This window comes from Xenopus laevis, chromosome 3L (genome assembly GCF_017654675.1).
Source record: "Xenopus laevis strain J_2021 chromosome 3L, Xenopus_laevis_v10.1, whole genome shotgun sequence".
In the NCBI taxonomy this organism is placed as follows: domain Eukaryota; kingdom Metazoa; phylum Chordata; class Amphibia; order Anura; family Pipidae; genus Xenopus; species Xenopus laevis.
The window spans coordinates 76,637,862-76,652,833 of NC_054375.1; the positions used below are offsets into that span (position 1 = coordinate 76,637,862).

Below are 14,972 nucleotides of genomic sequence, written 5' to 3' on the forward strand. Positions count from 1 at the left end.
GCAGATCTCCCCAGGAGATCATGCAGTTAGAAGGCAGAAGAAATGTCTATGCAAGGAATGGGTAAAAATTGGTAGTGGTGTTTGGTTTTCTTTTTAAAAGCACTTAACAAAAGAGCTGATAAATATCATCTCACTCACTCACTATCTCACTTCAAATTCCTTTGAAAATTGCCTTTGTCTTATATACTATTTTCCAGAGGGTCATTTCTACTCATCTTCTGAGCTTAGTTAGCCATTTTGTATAAAAAAAAAGGGTAAAGGCAGAAAGGGGACAAAAAAAAAGTGAAAGTGGAAAATGGCAACAGTTGGCTAAAGTTATAGAAGGTTTTTGGGCATTTTATCCTAACAAGATGGCAGTTGTTCCTAAACTCTTATGATTCGTGCCAAAACAGCTTGCGGATTTGTTATTCTTAACCTCTATGCATACTTTTTCCCCCTATATTGAACAACAAATATAAATTATACTTAAATAATTGTTGTACTGTAACACTAAGCACTAATTTTCTTTCAGGATGTTAACCGCTTCAACGTACTTTTCCAAGTTCTTTATCCTCAAGTGCCAAAACTCCAGTACTTTCTGTGAAAAGCTTTACTTTTACAATTGGGCGTGGGTGTGTTGTAGTGAAATCTCCTTGTGTTCCCCACCTGTACAGAGAAGTATGAAGTACACAATGAATAGCAAATCACATTACATAAAAATACAATTATAGAAACCAGTGCAGCATCCATAAGCGAACTATTGTAGGAAGCATTTACTTTCAACACTGTGCATGACTCAACACAACAGCCACATCAAGTCATGCTATAAATTATCAGACACACACAGATACCCTACCCATTGCGTTTTGTAGTCCTTTCTTTGCTAGTGGAAGGTAACTATAGAAACATGTGAAATGCTGTTGCATTCTGGGAAATATTTTTCATTCATATGTGGCACTTCAGACATGGAGTTCAGTTTTTCTAGATGCACTAGCACTTTTCCATCTCAAACTCAGTGCACATATAATGGAGATCCCTCACTTCCCCAAAATGGAGTACATTATCACCAGCCTACCAAATATTGCAGTCTGTGTGCAAAAGTATATGTATGTATATATATATATATATATTAACAGCATCACATAACAATAGCACAATGTACAGGTATGGTAGAGTGGTTATCCAGAATGCTCGGGACCTGGGATTTTGCAGATAACGGATCTTTCCTTAATTTGGATCTTCATACCTTAAGTCTACTAAAAAAAATCACGTAAACATTAAATAAACCCAATAGACTGATTTTGCTTCCAATAAGGATTAATTATATCTTAAGCTGGCCATAGATGTAAAGATAATATTCATTTCATACGATTTTCAGGGCGTGTGTGGAATGTCATTCAGACGGTCGGACAGGTTAGAAAATTCCTGTCGCCTAACAATAATATCTCAACATGTATTGCCTATTGGTCGACTGTCACTACTATTTGTCAGCCATAACTTTCGTACAATTGCTGTTTTTGAATTAATAGCCAGAACATAGTCTGATTTATTTTTTGTGCTATTTTATTTAATCTGAATGGTTAGTGGTAGGTCAGAAGATTGCAAAAATGATCATGCATCAGATATATCTGCACATCTATGGCCAGCTTTAGTGCGGATCATGTACAAGGTACTGTTTTAATATTACAGAGAGAAAGGAAATAATTTTTTAAAATTTTGATTATTTGGATAAAATGGAGTCTATGTGAGACAGCCTTTCCATAATTCTGAGCTTTCTGGATAATGGGTTGATAATAACGGGATACAGAACACATACAGGTATTTTAAGTGATAAACAACATAGTAAAAAACTAGTATAGCACTAGTATAGCTAGTAAAATAATTAAAAAATACTGCAAATTGCCTAAGATGGTTTCCAGTTTAAAGTTACTCCACTGGAAAATTGTACCACAATAAAAAAAACCTAACACATGGGGGCACATTTACATATGGTGAAGATATTCGACTGCCGAATGTCAATTTTTCAATTACGAATATCGAAGTCGAAGGATTTTTCGCAAATAGTTCCATCGATCGAACGATTTTTCTTCTACCAAAAAATTGTTAGAAAGCCTATGGGGACCTTCCACATAGGCTAACATTGCACCTCGGTAGGTTTTAGGTGGCAAAGTAGGGGGTCGAAGTTTTTTTTAAAGAGACAGTACTTCGACTATCGAATGGTCGAATATTCAAACGATTTTTACTTCGAATCATTTGATTCGAAGTCATAGTAGAAGGTCGAAGTAGCCAATTCGACGGTCGAAGTAGCCAAAAAAAACATTTGAAATTCGAAGTTTTTTTATTCTATTCCTTCACTCGAGCAAAGTAAATGGGCCCCATAGTTTTAATGAATCTCTGGATTTTCTAGTCTGAAAATACTTACTGTGGTCTTGAGGCCTCTGCTTGGTCTGTTTGAAGTTTCTCCCCACCTTCTACTTCCATTGTGCAGTACACTATACGATTTGGTGCAATTGATTTAAGACCTTGCACTTCCATAATAACAATCTACAAAAAAAATATATAATCTTTATCGTATTAAAATTCCCAACAACAACAAATGTATCCAACAAACACTTTTATGTAGCAGCAGCAAGTCAGAATAGCAGGAGGCAAAGTGATATTTTCCAAATGCTTAAGGAAACACGGATGTAGTTTTCCACTTTGATTTAAAACCCGGAATCTTTTTAAACTTGGTTGCTTTGTCTTAATTTTCCACATTATTATTATGTGGTGTGCTTGCATATCTTTGCTCTTTCACAAGCAAATTCCTCTTTCCAAATATATTGAGTATGTAAAAACATCACCAAAGTTATTCCATGAATTTTGTTTTATTTTTCCACTAATTTCTAAAAATTCATGACTTTCTCGTTTTTTTTATTTTAAAAAAAAAAAATCTAAAAATTCAAGATTTATAAAGGGTAAAAACAATGAAAACCAATAATACAAACTGCACCATGTAAAAGTTGTTGAGGTCCTACAGAGGTCAATGGGAGCTGTGCTGATCTTATTGGACCATTTTAAATAAATTCGGACTTTTAGACGTTTTTTGGTTTTTGCTTTTGTTAGGAATTGTCCCAAAAAAATTCAGATTTTAAAGGTGTTAAGAGTATTTGGAATTTTTTAGTAATTTTCCATTTGTACTTTTTTTTTTTAATTTGGAAATTTTTATAAATGTCAAGACATTCGTAGTTTTAGGGTTTGTGAGTTTAGTCATGGTATCAAAAACCTCCACAACATAAAGTTTACTTGGACATATTTTCTTTATTTTTCTTTAAATGCAGGTGCATTTTGAGCATTTTTAATACTATGGTTTTTTTTTACTAAAATCCGAATTAATTTCATAATATTAATAAAAAAAGCTTGACCAAACTCCTATGCCTGATTTTAGCATATTTATTTAAAAAAAAAAAAAAGCACTCCATTTAATCTCATTGTGAAAAACCTCTATAAAAACAAGTGAAAACTCGAATCGTACAAATATTTCAGGCTTTTTCAAAAATCGCACGATTTTGTTGAGGTTTTGCCTGAAAAGCCCAATAGGTGCCTCTTACATTAACTTATACAGGACCTTTACAGGTCTGACATGCTGGATTTTTGAATTCAGGCTTTTTGTAGCTTGCGTTATACTAAATCTCCAAAAAATAATTTTTTTTCCTCAAAAAAATAGTTTTCTAGTGGAAATTTTTTTTTTTTCAAGATTTCACAACTTGACCTGTAATAGATAACCCCCTAAGTGTGCAGAAATAGTGCACACATAGGGGCAGATTTATCAAGGTGTTGAATTTCGAAGTAATGGGAGTTTTTTTGAACTCCCATAACTTCGAAATTTGAATAAAAAAAGACCAACTGAAATTTATTTAAAAAAAAAAAAAATCGACCTTTTTTTGCGGGTGAATAGGCTATATTCGATCGTTTGAATCGAAGTAAGATTGTATGAGATCAAATCCGATTCGAAGTATTTTCAAATAAAAAAAAAAAAAACTTTGATTTTTCAAAGTCCACCAATTGACTCCAAATCGGAATTTGAATCGAATTTGGACTATTCCCTAGACGAAGCACACAAAAATAGCTTGAAATACAAATTTTTTAACTTCGAATTTTCAATTTGATAAATTTGCCCCATAGTGTTTTTACAAGATACGTGATAACATTATGCAACATTTTTAAAAAGCAAAATGAGCAAAAGCTAAAATTGGCTATTCTCAAAATGTAAGATTTAAAAAAATAGGAAGCTTAGTAGTTAACAAGACAAAATGACCAAATGACCAAAATGATCTAACCAGACCTATAAAAATTAATATGAGTGACAAATTTATAGAAATTCGAGCTTGTATTTTTCACACAGTGAAAAAAATTTAAAATATGCAAGAAAATAAGTCACCTAAAAAAAGCTCAGTAAGTAAAAGCTGCTTAGACAATGGGAATTCTCTAACAAATTTATTTCCCAGTTTATTAAAACATTCATGATTTTCAACATCACTGAAAGTTAATGGAACACTGAATTCACTTGTGTCCATCTATTCTACGGCAAAAAAAGGCTGTGAAGTTTCTGTCCAAGTTTTTCTTAAAGGAACAGTAACATAAAAAAATTAAAGTGTTTTAAAGGAACAGTTCAGTGTGAAAATAAAAACAGGGTAAATAGATAGGCTGTGCAAAATAAAAAACATTTCTAATATAATTAGTTAGGCAAAAATGTAATGTTTACAGACTGGAGTGACTAGATGTCTAATACAGTAGTCAGAACACTACTTCCTGCTTTCAGCTAACTGAGCTAGTCAGCGACTTGAAGGGGAGCCACATGGTACATTTCTGTTCAGTGAGTTTGCAATTGATCCTCAGCAGATTCAAAACTAACAGTTATGACCCATGTGGCACCCCTCAAGTCACTGATTGGTTACTGCTTGGTAACCAGGGTAACCAGCCAGTGGAAGCCAAGAGAGCCGAAAAGCAGAAGTAGTGTTGTAGCTGTCATATTACATTAGCTAACTGCTGTGTTTGCTTCAGAAACACTACTTTTGTTTATATAAATAAGCTGCTGTGCAGCAATGGGGGAGAAAAGGCTCAGGTTACACAGCAGATTGCAGATCTGTAGAACATAATGGTGTTATCTGTTATCCACTATTTAACCAGTCCCATATAGCTTTTTTTCAATTTCCACTATTGCTACACAGCAGCTTGTTTATATGAACTATAGTAGTGTTTCTGAAACAAACAGATCGTTTTTAACAGTGCAGGGCAACAGTACACAATATTTTCATTACATTAAAACACTCATTTATTTGGTGTTACTGTTCCTTTAAATAAAGTGGTGCTAGAGAATAAAAAAAGTTGCATGCATTTTGTCCCTTTTTATTCCGTGATCATGTTTTCCACCTTCAAATTCAAAAATTCATAAACCTGCCTCCCCAACTTCGTTTCTATAGTATTACTCAGCCTTTGCAGGCATTCTTTTCAACATAATACCTACCTCTAAAGTGAAGGATAATACCACATCTGATTTTGACAGCTGAACATCATTTTCATCACCTATGTCCAAAAATGTTGGATTCTGTGTTCGCTTTAACTTTTGCAGCTTAAATTCAGGGCCCCCTTTGGACACAGGAAGACTTTCTAAATTTGCCATTAGTAAATTCACTGAAGATCTCAATTCTTCTATGTACATACTCTCCATTTCTTTGGTTAAAAATTTTGATAACTTCCTTTCCTTAAAAATAAGGACATTGGTTAGTCACAAGAATGCATTCAAAAAGATTTAAATACATGGGGTGTACTTTAAAACGCTCCCTTTTTCACTTACTTTAGAAAACAGTGACATTTAAACCCACGTGGTATGCACAGAAAATTATCTTCTGCATTTATGCATACGCAACAGCTGCCACACTGATTGCCAGTGCCATACATTCTCAGTAGAATTGAATAGGTATAGAACCTATTACCCAGAATGCTCTGGATCTGGGGCTGTCGAATGAATATTTCCATGATCTTGATCACGATAAAAACGTATTTAAACATTAAATATTGTTTTGAAACAATACATATTAATATCTTAGTTTGAATCAAGTAAAAAGGTACTGCTTTATTTTTACAGAGGAACGGGAAATATTTTTTTAACAAATATATGTTTAAAATGAGTATCTGGGAGATGGCCTTCCAATAGCTTTCAGCTACAGCAGTTTGAAATTCAGTTTGCAAAAGGAAAGGGAGAGGGCCTTAATAGAAAGGTTAACAGCTACAAAGGAGTTACTAGGAAATATTTTCAGTTTCAAGTAATGAAAATAATTTGTAAACATTTTTGAAAAGTTGCTTAGAATATATATATAGGGGGTATTTACTAAAAATCTAGTTTATCAATTTTTATTTATTAAAACAAAGTCAAACTTAATCACAACCACAAATTTAACTAAGTTATCAAATAATCAGCTCAAAAAAGTCAGTGAGGCAAAATTTTGATAGAATTGTACAAAAATTCAGATTGTGTGACTTTTTCGAGTTTGACTCCTGAATCGTAAATTTTTTTGCAAGTTGTCGCCCGAAAACCCTGATTTTTTTTCAGGTATCCAGCACAGATCACAATGTCAAGAAACATCTTCAGGGACATCGGCCATTGACTTTTACATGACCTTGAACATAGCTAGAGTATTTTCAGATTGGGATTTTTAGCAGCTTTGGGGTATTATAAATCTTTAATGATTTGAGTTTTTTCCCCTCTATAAAATAAGAGTTTTCCCCTTTAAAATCCAAACCAAAAAAAAAAATCCAGGTTGAATAAATAGGCCCCTAGGTAGCTATAACATGTTAATGTGTAAAGGTAAGCTTTCTCTTTAACAAAGTAAATGGCAGTACTTTATTTGTTCAGAATGGACATTTTCTGTGTGGGTTTTTCTTTAATTTTATTTCTTTTTAAAGGGATTCTGTCATGATTTTTATGGTGTCGTTTTTAATTATAAATTACACTGTTTACACTGGAAATAATTCACTCTACAATATAAAAATGTATTCCTGAACAGGTGTACTTTTTATTAGATGTAATACCGATATGTAGGCAGCCATCTCAGGTCAATTTGCCTGTGTTTTCAGTAAGGGCCAGCACTGATTGCAGTGCTTTCTGTTCATCTATTATTTCTCCAATTCAATTTAACTGGGGGACTTGGATTTTTACTATTCAGTGCTGTCTTCATATCTACTAGGGAGCTGTTATCTTGTCTCAGCGAGCTGTTGTCTGGTTACCTTCCCATTATTCTGCTGATGGTCTGCTAGGTGGGAAAGGGCGGGGGTTACATCGCTCCAACTTGCCCTGCAGCAGTAAAGAGTGACTGGAGTTTATCAAAGCATAAGTCACATGACTGGGGGCACCTGGGAAACTGGCAATATGTATAGCCCCATGGCAGATTTTAAAATTAAACATAAAAAAAATCAGTAACCCCATTCTGTCAGTATCACAGACCACATCCTGAGTGGTATAAGGAGTTACACCTTCCTGCAGTATCCTTTTGAGATGTGCATGTTCAGCCCTTTAACACACACACACGAAAAATAACAAAATCCTAAGATTTTTATAGCCCTGCATATTTCGCTTGACCAAGAAGTCACACAAGACATTTATTCATAAAAGGTATTAATGGGGTCTCCCATTACAACAAAAACTGCCAGTGTGATGGATGGCCAAGGAATCTGCCTTTGCACTCTCCTTCAGCTAGCCCTAAACTATTAATTCACTCAACTCCTTGAAACACATACTGCTCATTTACCACACTTGGCAAATTTGCACATGAGCCGTATCTCATAGCCACCAATCAGCGATTATCTTGTTTTTAGCCCGCTGTAGGTAGAACAGTAAAAGCAAAACTTTGATTGGTTGCCATGGGTTACTGTCCAGGTACAGATTTGCCCAGTATTGTTGAATAAATACCTATAGACAGAATGGAGTTTGAGAGATTTACCCTCATATGTAATAAAGTTCTATTGGGGGGAAGGTAATAAGATGGTAACAAAAGAACTATTCCCAATGCAAAAATGTATGCCTTAATGCAAATTTAATATAGCTTTGTGAACCTGGACACTGTTTAGCAGGCCCAGATCTGTGGTGAGGCCACAAAGGACCGGGCCTAAGGCGGCAAAAATTTAGGGGTGGCATGCCGCCCAGCCGCATACCTATGGGGCACTAGGAAATCAAAATTCGAAATGCTATAGCAGTCTAACAAAGAATATTACATAGACAAATGCAAATTTTATTCTTATTTGTACAAATTGTTTTGCTCTTTATTAGATTTCCCCCTTAGTTTGGCCAGGTGCAGTAAATCACAGCAACCAATAGGTTTTGCTTATATATGCTACCTGCAGACTGGTTGCTATGAGTTATTGCACTTGGACAAATTTAGTGCCTTTTAATACATAATCCCATTATATTTCACCTTTGCCATTCGATCTGCCATTTGTAGACGTCCATCAAGCTCTCTTCTAATCTGAGCTGCTTGTTCATCTGCATTATCCAGCTGAAACGCGAATCAAAGGACAGCAAGTAAATTGTAGGTAAAACGTAGTCCCTGTGTTAAATGTATTATGAAGCAATAGAATTCTTAATGAAACAGATGAAAGTTGAATGTAGGACTGGCCAGAGCAGGGATGACAGATGTAGTTGGGCAACTAATATATTGCAATATATGGACAAACAATACCTGTTTTGTTTAAAGGGTAAGGCATTTTTTGGCAGCTTTAGGCACAAAATATTTCAATGTCCCTAATATATTTATAATGGGCTGAATGCAGAGGATCTCTTGTATTTGTCTATATACTGTCTGTTTGTTGAGTTAATCCGACTTAGTCAGAGATAGAGAGACCGTATAAAGGGCTTTTTCACTGTTAAGCCTGCAGTTAGTATTGTAGAAGTGATACCTATATTGGCTAACAATAAAAATACATTGCAAGCTTTTGGAGCACCAAGGCCCCTTTGTCAGGCAAAATACAAATGAAAGCTAGAAAGGCACAGCATATATACTGTTAGATCAGTGAAAGGTATTCATGGGCAATAAATTAGGATGTTACAGATAGAGATCAAATGTAGAGATAATACAATGAATTAGGGTGGGTTGTAAATAGTCCAGAAATCTGGATTCCAGGTCAGGTTTTTATTTGTTATTTTTGCTACTGGCTAACATGGTACCACAGTTTTTCTGTTGTGCCTGCAGTTAGGAAACTGATATTACTTGATGCTATGAAAAGCAGAAAGTTTAAACAGTGCTCTACAAATATGAATGTGGGTCATATGGGATACCTTGCACTGTGTGGTGATAGAAACAATTTAAACCATATAAAAAATTTACAAAAACAGATCATAGCAATTACTAATAGGTTAAACACTTGTGCTTAGAATAGATACACTTGCAAAGAATATATAGTTTGTGAAAACATTAGCCAGTGTGCACTGATCATTGGTGTGTGTGTATTTCTTCTAATAACTAGTAGTGAGTTTGCTATTCCACAAGTGATAAAAGGTCTTCTATGACAAATCTTTGCTTTACCAGAATTAATTTGTCAATTATTTATAGTGATATGTAAATAATTTGTGTGTCATGTCACTGCAGACTCTATTCAAATATTTATTTAAATATGTATGTATAAAATTAAGTATTAAGCACATTAACTTACCTGACAGGCATTGTATAGCAACTGATGCTCAAGTTTTTTTATTCCCAAGATTTGCTGAAACATTTCATATAGTTGTTCTTTACTAAGTATAAGTTCTGATACAGAACTTAGTGCCATCCTGTTCTGAGGTTTGCGAAGATCTTCTTCTCCTCTGTATATTGAATCATATTTAGCAATCCACGAGCTTAACACTGTTTCTTTGCTTAGACCATCAATTTCTGGCAAACTTCTGACTCGTTTTTCTATGTTTTTTTTGAAAACTTCTCTGAAGTCATTAGAAGAGCATCCTCCACTGTGAACCATTCTGGCAACTCGATCACTTTTCAAGAACACCTTGGTTAAAAAAAAAGCACAAAAACCCCAATATTTCAATACTACTGTGTGTGTGAAAAAACAGTCCATAGCAGAAGTACTGTACTGTAAAACAATCACTAAATGATTTAAGTTCAGGACATCCTTTTTCTAAAATTCATTAAAATTGGGCATAACTTATCACCTATTAAATATGGGGGTAGCATATTTCCTTATGCTGCCCCCATATTTACAGGATGTGCTGAATTTCTGTTCAGAGGCCATCCTTTAGGATTCACCCATAGGATTGTTTTGCCGCCAACATGTATTCATACAGTTCAATCTCATCTCACCCAATATATCTTATTTTATGTAACATCACTCTGGTGGCAAGAGAAAGTGTGTATAATGCGAAACTAGGCAGTAATTCTGGCATTTGACTACTGTATCCTTCTGAAGTAGCTTAAAAGAGTACCTACTAGGTACAATAATGAGTAAGCTGGGCATGTGTATGGTGCACATAAAGGGAGCTCACTTCCTAGTGCGAGTGGTAGAGAGCTTGTCAGGGGTGTTTTCACAAAATACTCTTGTTTCCCCCAACCACAGTGCAGGCTCTATTAGCACACAAAACAATTTTTCCATGATAAGTACTCTTTAAAAGAAATGTTCAGTGTAAAAAAAACTAGGTAAATAGATAGGCTGTGCAAAATAAAAAAAATTCAATATAGTTAGTTAGCTAAAAATGTAATCTATAAAAGCTGGTGTCAGAACCCAACTTCTTGCTTTGTAGCTCTGTGATTGGATACCAGTGAGTAACCAATCAGTGACTTGAGAAGGTTACAAATACGGTATTTGCTTCTTTGGCCAAATTAAGATATTCAGTAGAAGCCAGAAACTTCATTTGCATGCAGACATTTGACTGAGAAAATATGGCTGCAAACTGAATTAAATTCTACTGTACTTATTTATGAAGATCATGCAAAAAAGGAAATCCAGTTATTTGTGTTGGGGTGGGGTGTAAATTATGGTCTATCCATGTTTTTTTCTATTGTATTCCCTGATGACAGGTGGACCTCCGTGGCTGAACATTGAAATGGAGATCTGCCCGTCACCACTTTGTGCACGTCACACATGCTTTACAATGAATAGTATTGAAAGCAATGACTTGCGAGTCATTCTATTTCTTATAATGCATATAGAGTATGTACAATACTATTACATCTTCACACATTGGAGGAGATGATTTTCTGAAAACTCAATGCAAGCCTTGAGAAAAAAAACAAAGTATGATAATCCATTTATAATTCTGCTTTGACAAACTTTTGGTACTTACTTCATAATAGCTTCTTACAGCATTGCAAAATGCTTCATCAGCCACAATCTGTGTTTCTCCATTAAGGAATGATTGGAATCTTTCCCTTATAGTCTGCAGCTGCTGCTTATTCAGCTACAAGAGAAAATAAATCATAATTTAAAATAAATTATGATTATTAGCATGTTGATTTCTTTCTTTGTACAAATAAAAAACAAAACCTCAGCATATGAATTCACTAGAGGGTGTCTAGCAGTCTAACATATGGGCTAGGCATCTCCTGTATAATTTTATTTCATTATATCCAATGTTTTGGTTTATATTAGGACTGAAAGGTGGATAAATAAAATTCACAGTTTTGCAGTGTAATAGAAGACACTGTCTATCTTTTCTATGTCTAAATGGTTACCAAGCACCACACAAGAAGGCATTAAAGAGGAGTTGATTCATAGCTAAACCATACTGTATATACAAACACACACCTTCAATTTATAATCAGTAGAAATTTCCCAATACAGTAATGAATGATATAAATTGTGCGGTTATTGTCCAAGGTGTGTGTGTGTGTGTGTGTGTGTGTGTGTGTGTGTGTGTGTGTGTGTGTGTGTGTGTGTGTGTGTGTGTATGTATATATATATATATACACACACACACACACACACACATACACACACACACACAAAAACTTAACTATAAAACCTTAGTATGCTGTAGACCTGTGTTTTGAAGACAACTTTTTTTTTTTATTAATATTTAAATTTTTTGTTCTGCAACTCTCACATTGGGGAACTTGTCACACTCTTAATAGGAGAGGACCACATAAGAAAGATAAATAATTAAAAATAAGAAAGAAGAAACTGGATCCTGACAGTGACCATGTCAACCATATAGTATTGGCAGCTGCACCAATAGTAAGTGGACCTTAAAAGTTGCAGTAAAAATATATATCCTATATATTGTCTTTTTTTTTACTTTGATAACATGGCATCAAGTTGTAATTTTTTACCAGCCCCTAGCAAACTTAACTGGTTGGATAATGAGCACCTCAATACAACAGTTGTTTGATGAAGGCCTGTGTAAAATCAGACACATTACATTTTGATGAGATCTTAAAACAAGTATATTGAATTGGCCAAAAAAACATGCTAGATGATGCTAAATGACTGCTAGAAGGAATATAAACCACACACAAAAATCATTCAGAAGTGAATAGTATATTTGAACACTTTCCATTCAAGATATTGGTTACAATATGATGAAAATAAATCCAATCTTAATTTTCTAAACCAGTTTTATATTCTTCTAAATGCACAGCTACCATTGTGTGCATCCAGCAATGTGAAATAAACGGTCTACAGCAAAAAATGTTTCAAATAAAGAGCATTTAAAAAAAGTCAATATTTATTCTTCATTTACAAAATAAACTGAATTACTAATTAAGATAATTAAGTTCTATGCGGGGGAAAAGTCTAGCTGATCATACAGACTTATGAGAGAGGAAAATGAAACATAAACCAAAGTATATATCACGTAATGCCAATTGTCAAAGAGAAAAATTTACATTTTGTTTCATGGCTCGCTTTATTCTGATAAATTGCTTAATGGTTCCTCATGAGGGCTTGTAAGTAAACCATGTTTCTCTATTGAAGTTTCAAGGGCTAAGAACTCAAACTGGGATTTATTGGCAATTTATTTTAAATTAAACAAATGGAAAATAAAGTTGTTTGAAAAGGGTATTCCATTTATTAAAATCTGCATTTCTAAATAAGTATTAATGTATTAGTAATTCAATAGGAATGTTTCAAATCCTACCATTAAGACAGTGTTAACAGACTTACAATGAAGGTCAAAATATTAAAGGAGAAAGTAAGCCAAGATCACTTGGGGATGCCAAAAAGTAAGGCACCCCCAAGTAATTGTAAACACTACTGGATACCCCAGGCAGTGCTCTTATTAGCATAAAAGTGTCCCACCCACGGGTTATTCTCTCACAACTAAGGGGATACTCATCTTCTGCTTTCTTCAAAATCCCTGGGTGGGTGCAGCTTTTGTGAAGAAATAAAAAAGAAGCAGGAAGAGGATTGGTTTGTTGTGCCCACTGGAAAAACACCAGGTCAGAGCAGTATTCAGTTAACAAAAGCACTAGCCAGGGGTATCAGGTACTTGAATAAAATCACTGGGGTGCCTGACTTTTGCCCCCACCCCTCCCCCAATGATTGTCACCTCTCCTTCTCCTTTAAAGCATTAGTGAGACACGTTTGTAAGGCATACAGTAGGTTCATGGAAATTACTTTTGGTCTTCAGCGTTGAATTATATATAGATATTATATATACACATATATACAGTATATAATACTCACACTTTCATATTAGAATTGATTGTAAAATATTTTCTTACGAAACGGGCTCAATTAACTTTTTTTAAATTATAAAAAAACTAAGTATATTCCCTCATGTAAAATCCAAGGACATTAGAAATTACATCATGACCTGCATATCTTGGCCTTCTTCATCATTCTAGTCTCACATATACTACATCATAGTAGTTAGCATATACTTGTCTTGACAAAGATCTGGATCACAGACAGAAATATTACTAACTAATTGTTGACATAAGTGTAGGGATGTGTAAAATAGCCACCCCTAGTATTTTGTGCAGGCAGTCCCTCCATGTTATGGACACCTAATTGGGTCCTAAAATACAGTTGGGAGGGGTACTGTTGACTCTTGCTACTTCTCACAGTGACCAGCAGATGGCACTGTGCTAGGATATAAAAGACTCTGAAGCCATGCTTTCAGGGTCCATCTTGTGCTGGCTCTAGCCTGTGCAGGAGGCAGAGATCGAGTGGAACCTAGACAGGTCAGGTCTAGTAAGAATAGGCTACTCACCCTTATAGATCACTCTAGGAGTGACAGTCAGTCAGATTATTTATCTGAGCAGTTTGAGGCTCCTACGAGGATTGTAGTGGGATTAAGATCCCAGGATACTCATTGCCCAGAAGTAGGGACTAAGTGTACAGACCTAGGGTAGATAGATTCCCCTCAGGTTCCACTTAGGGAAAAGGCTGAAAACTGGGTGTACCTCCTCAAAGCTGCATGTATTGTTCCTATCTCTGAGGAGAATCAAACTGACCAAAGGTGTTGTGAGTACTGCCTATTCAATGTACTGTATGAACCTGCAATGTTCTGATTTATGTACACTCCACTGAGGATTGTATTCTGTGCTCAATAAATCTGTTCTATGGTTAAGTTATAAGAACCACTGGCGCCCAATTCTTTGCACCCTGAATACAGTTACAGTTGCGCTACACCCTGCTTCCACATCGCTGCGAAGGCTCACTCCCTCAGGTTTTAAGGTCTCATCCGGAGCATATGTACTGGGAGTGAAGCTTATAGTAGAGTAAGGTGCACTCAATTTACTATAGCGCTACATAAGAAAACAGTTTAACAGTCTATGTTCAAATACATATGGTATTTATATGCTTCCCAATAAGAATTTCTGGAATTGGCACACTACAGGGAATCTCCTAACAAGCTTGTTGCGTTTGGTCCAGTACCAAACGGAACCATGTTATCCACCATGGATGTGGAATCTTTATTTACCAATATCCATCACAAAGACAGAATTGCAGCTGTGGTTATTACATGCAAAAACACAGCATGGATAGGGAACCAGTGAACAAAACGATGCAGTTCATCCCTAACC

At 35.1% G+C, this 14,972-nt stretch overlaps 1 protein-coding gene across 11 annotated transcripts in view; it reads right to left on the bottom strand.

Annotated features, from left to right (window-relative positions):
• cadps2.L (Ca++-dependent secretion activator 2 L homeolog) overlaps nt 1–14,972 on the bottom strand; it is a 158,763-nt gene that overhangs the window by 126,971 nt on the left and 16,820 nt on the right. For all 11 annotated transcript variants that reach the window (XM_041586407.1, XM_041586410.1, XM_041586409.1 and 8 more), the window contains exons 2-7: nt 11,288–11,401; nt 9,664–9,996; nt 8,430–8,510; nt 5,486–5,722; nt 2,402–2,523; nt 534–645 (exon numbers count right to left, since the gene is read on the bottom strand). In XM_041586407.1, coding sequence (XP_041442341.1) covers nt 534–645; nt 2,402–2,523; nt 5,486–5,722; nt 8,430–8,510; nt 9,664–9,996; nt 11,288–11,401 — 999 coding nt within the window. The remainder of the gene's footprint in view (nt 1–533; nt 646–2,401; nt 2,524–5,485; nt 5,723–8,429; nt 8,511–9,663; nt 9,997–11,287; nt 11,402–14,972) is intronic.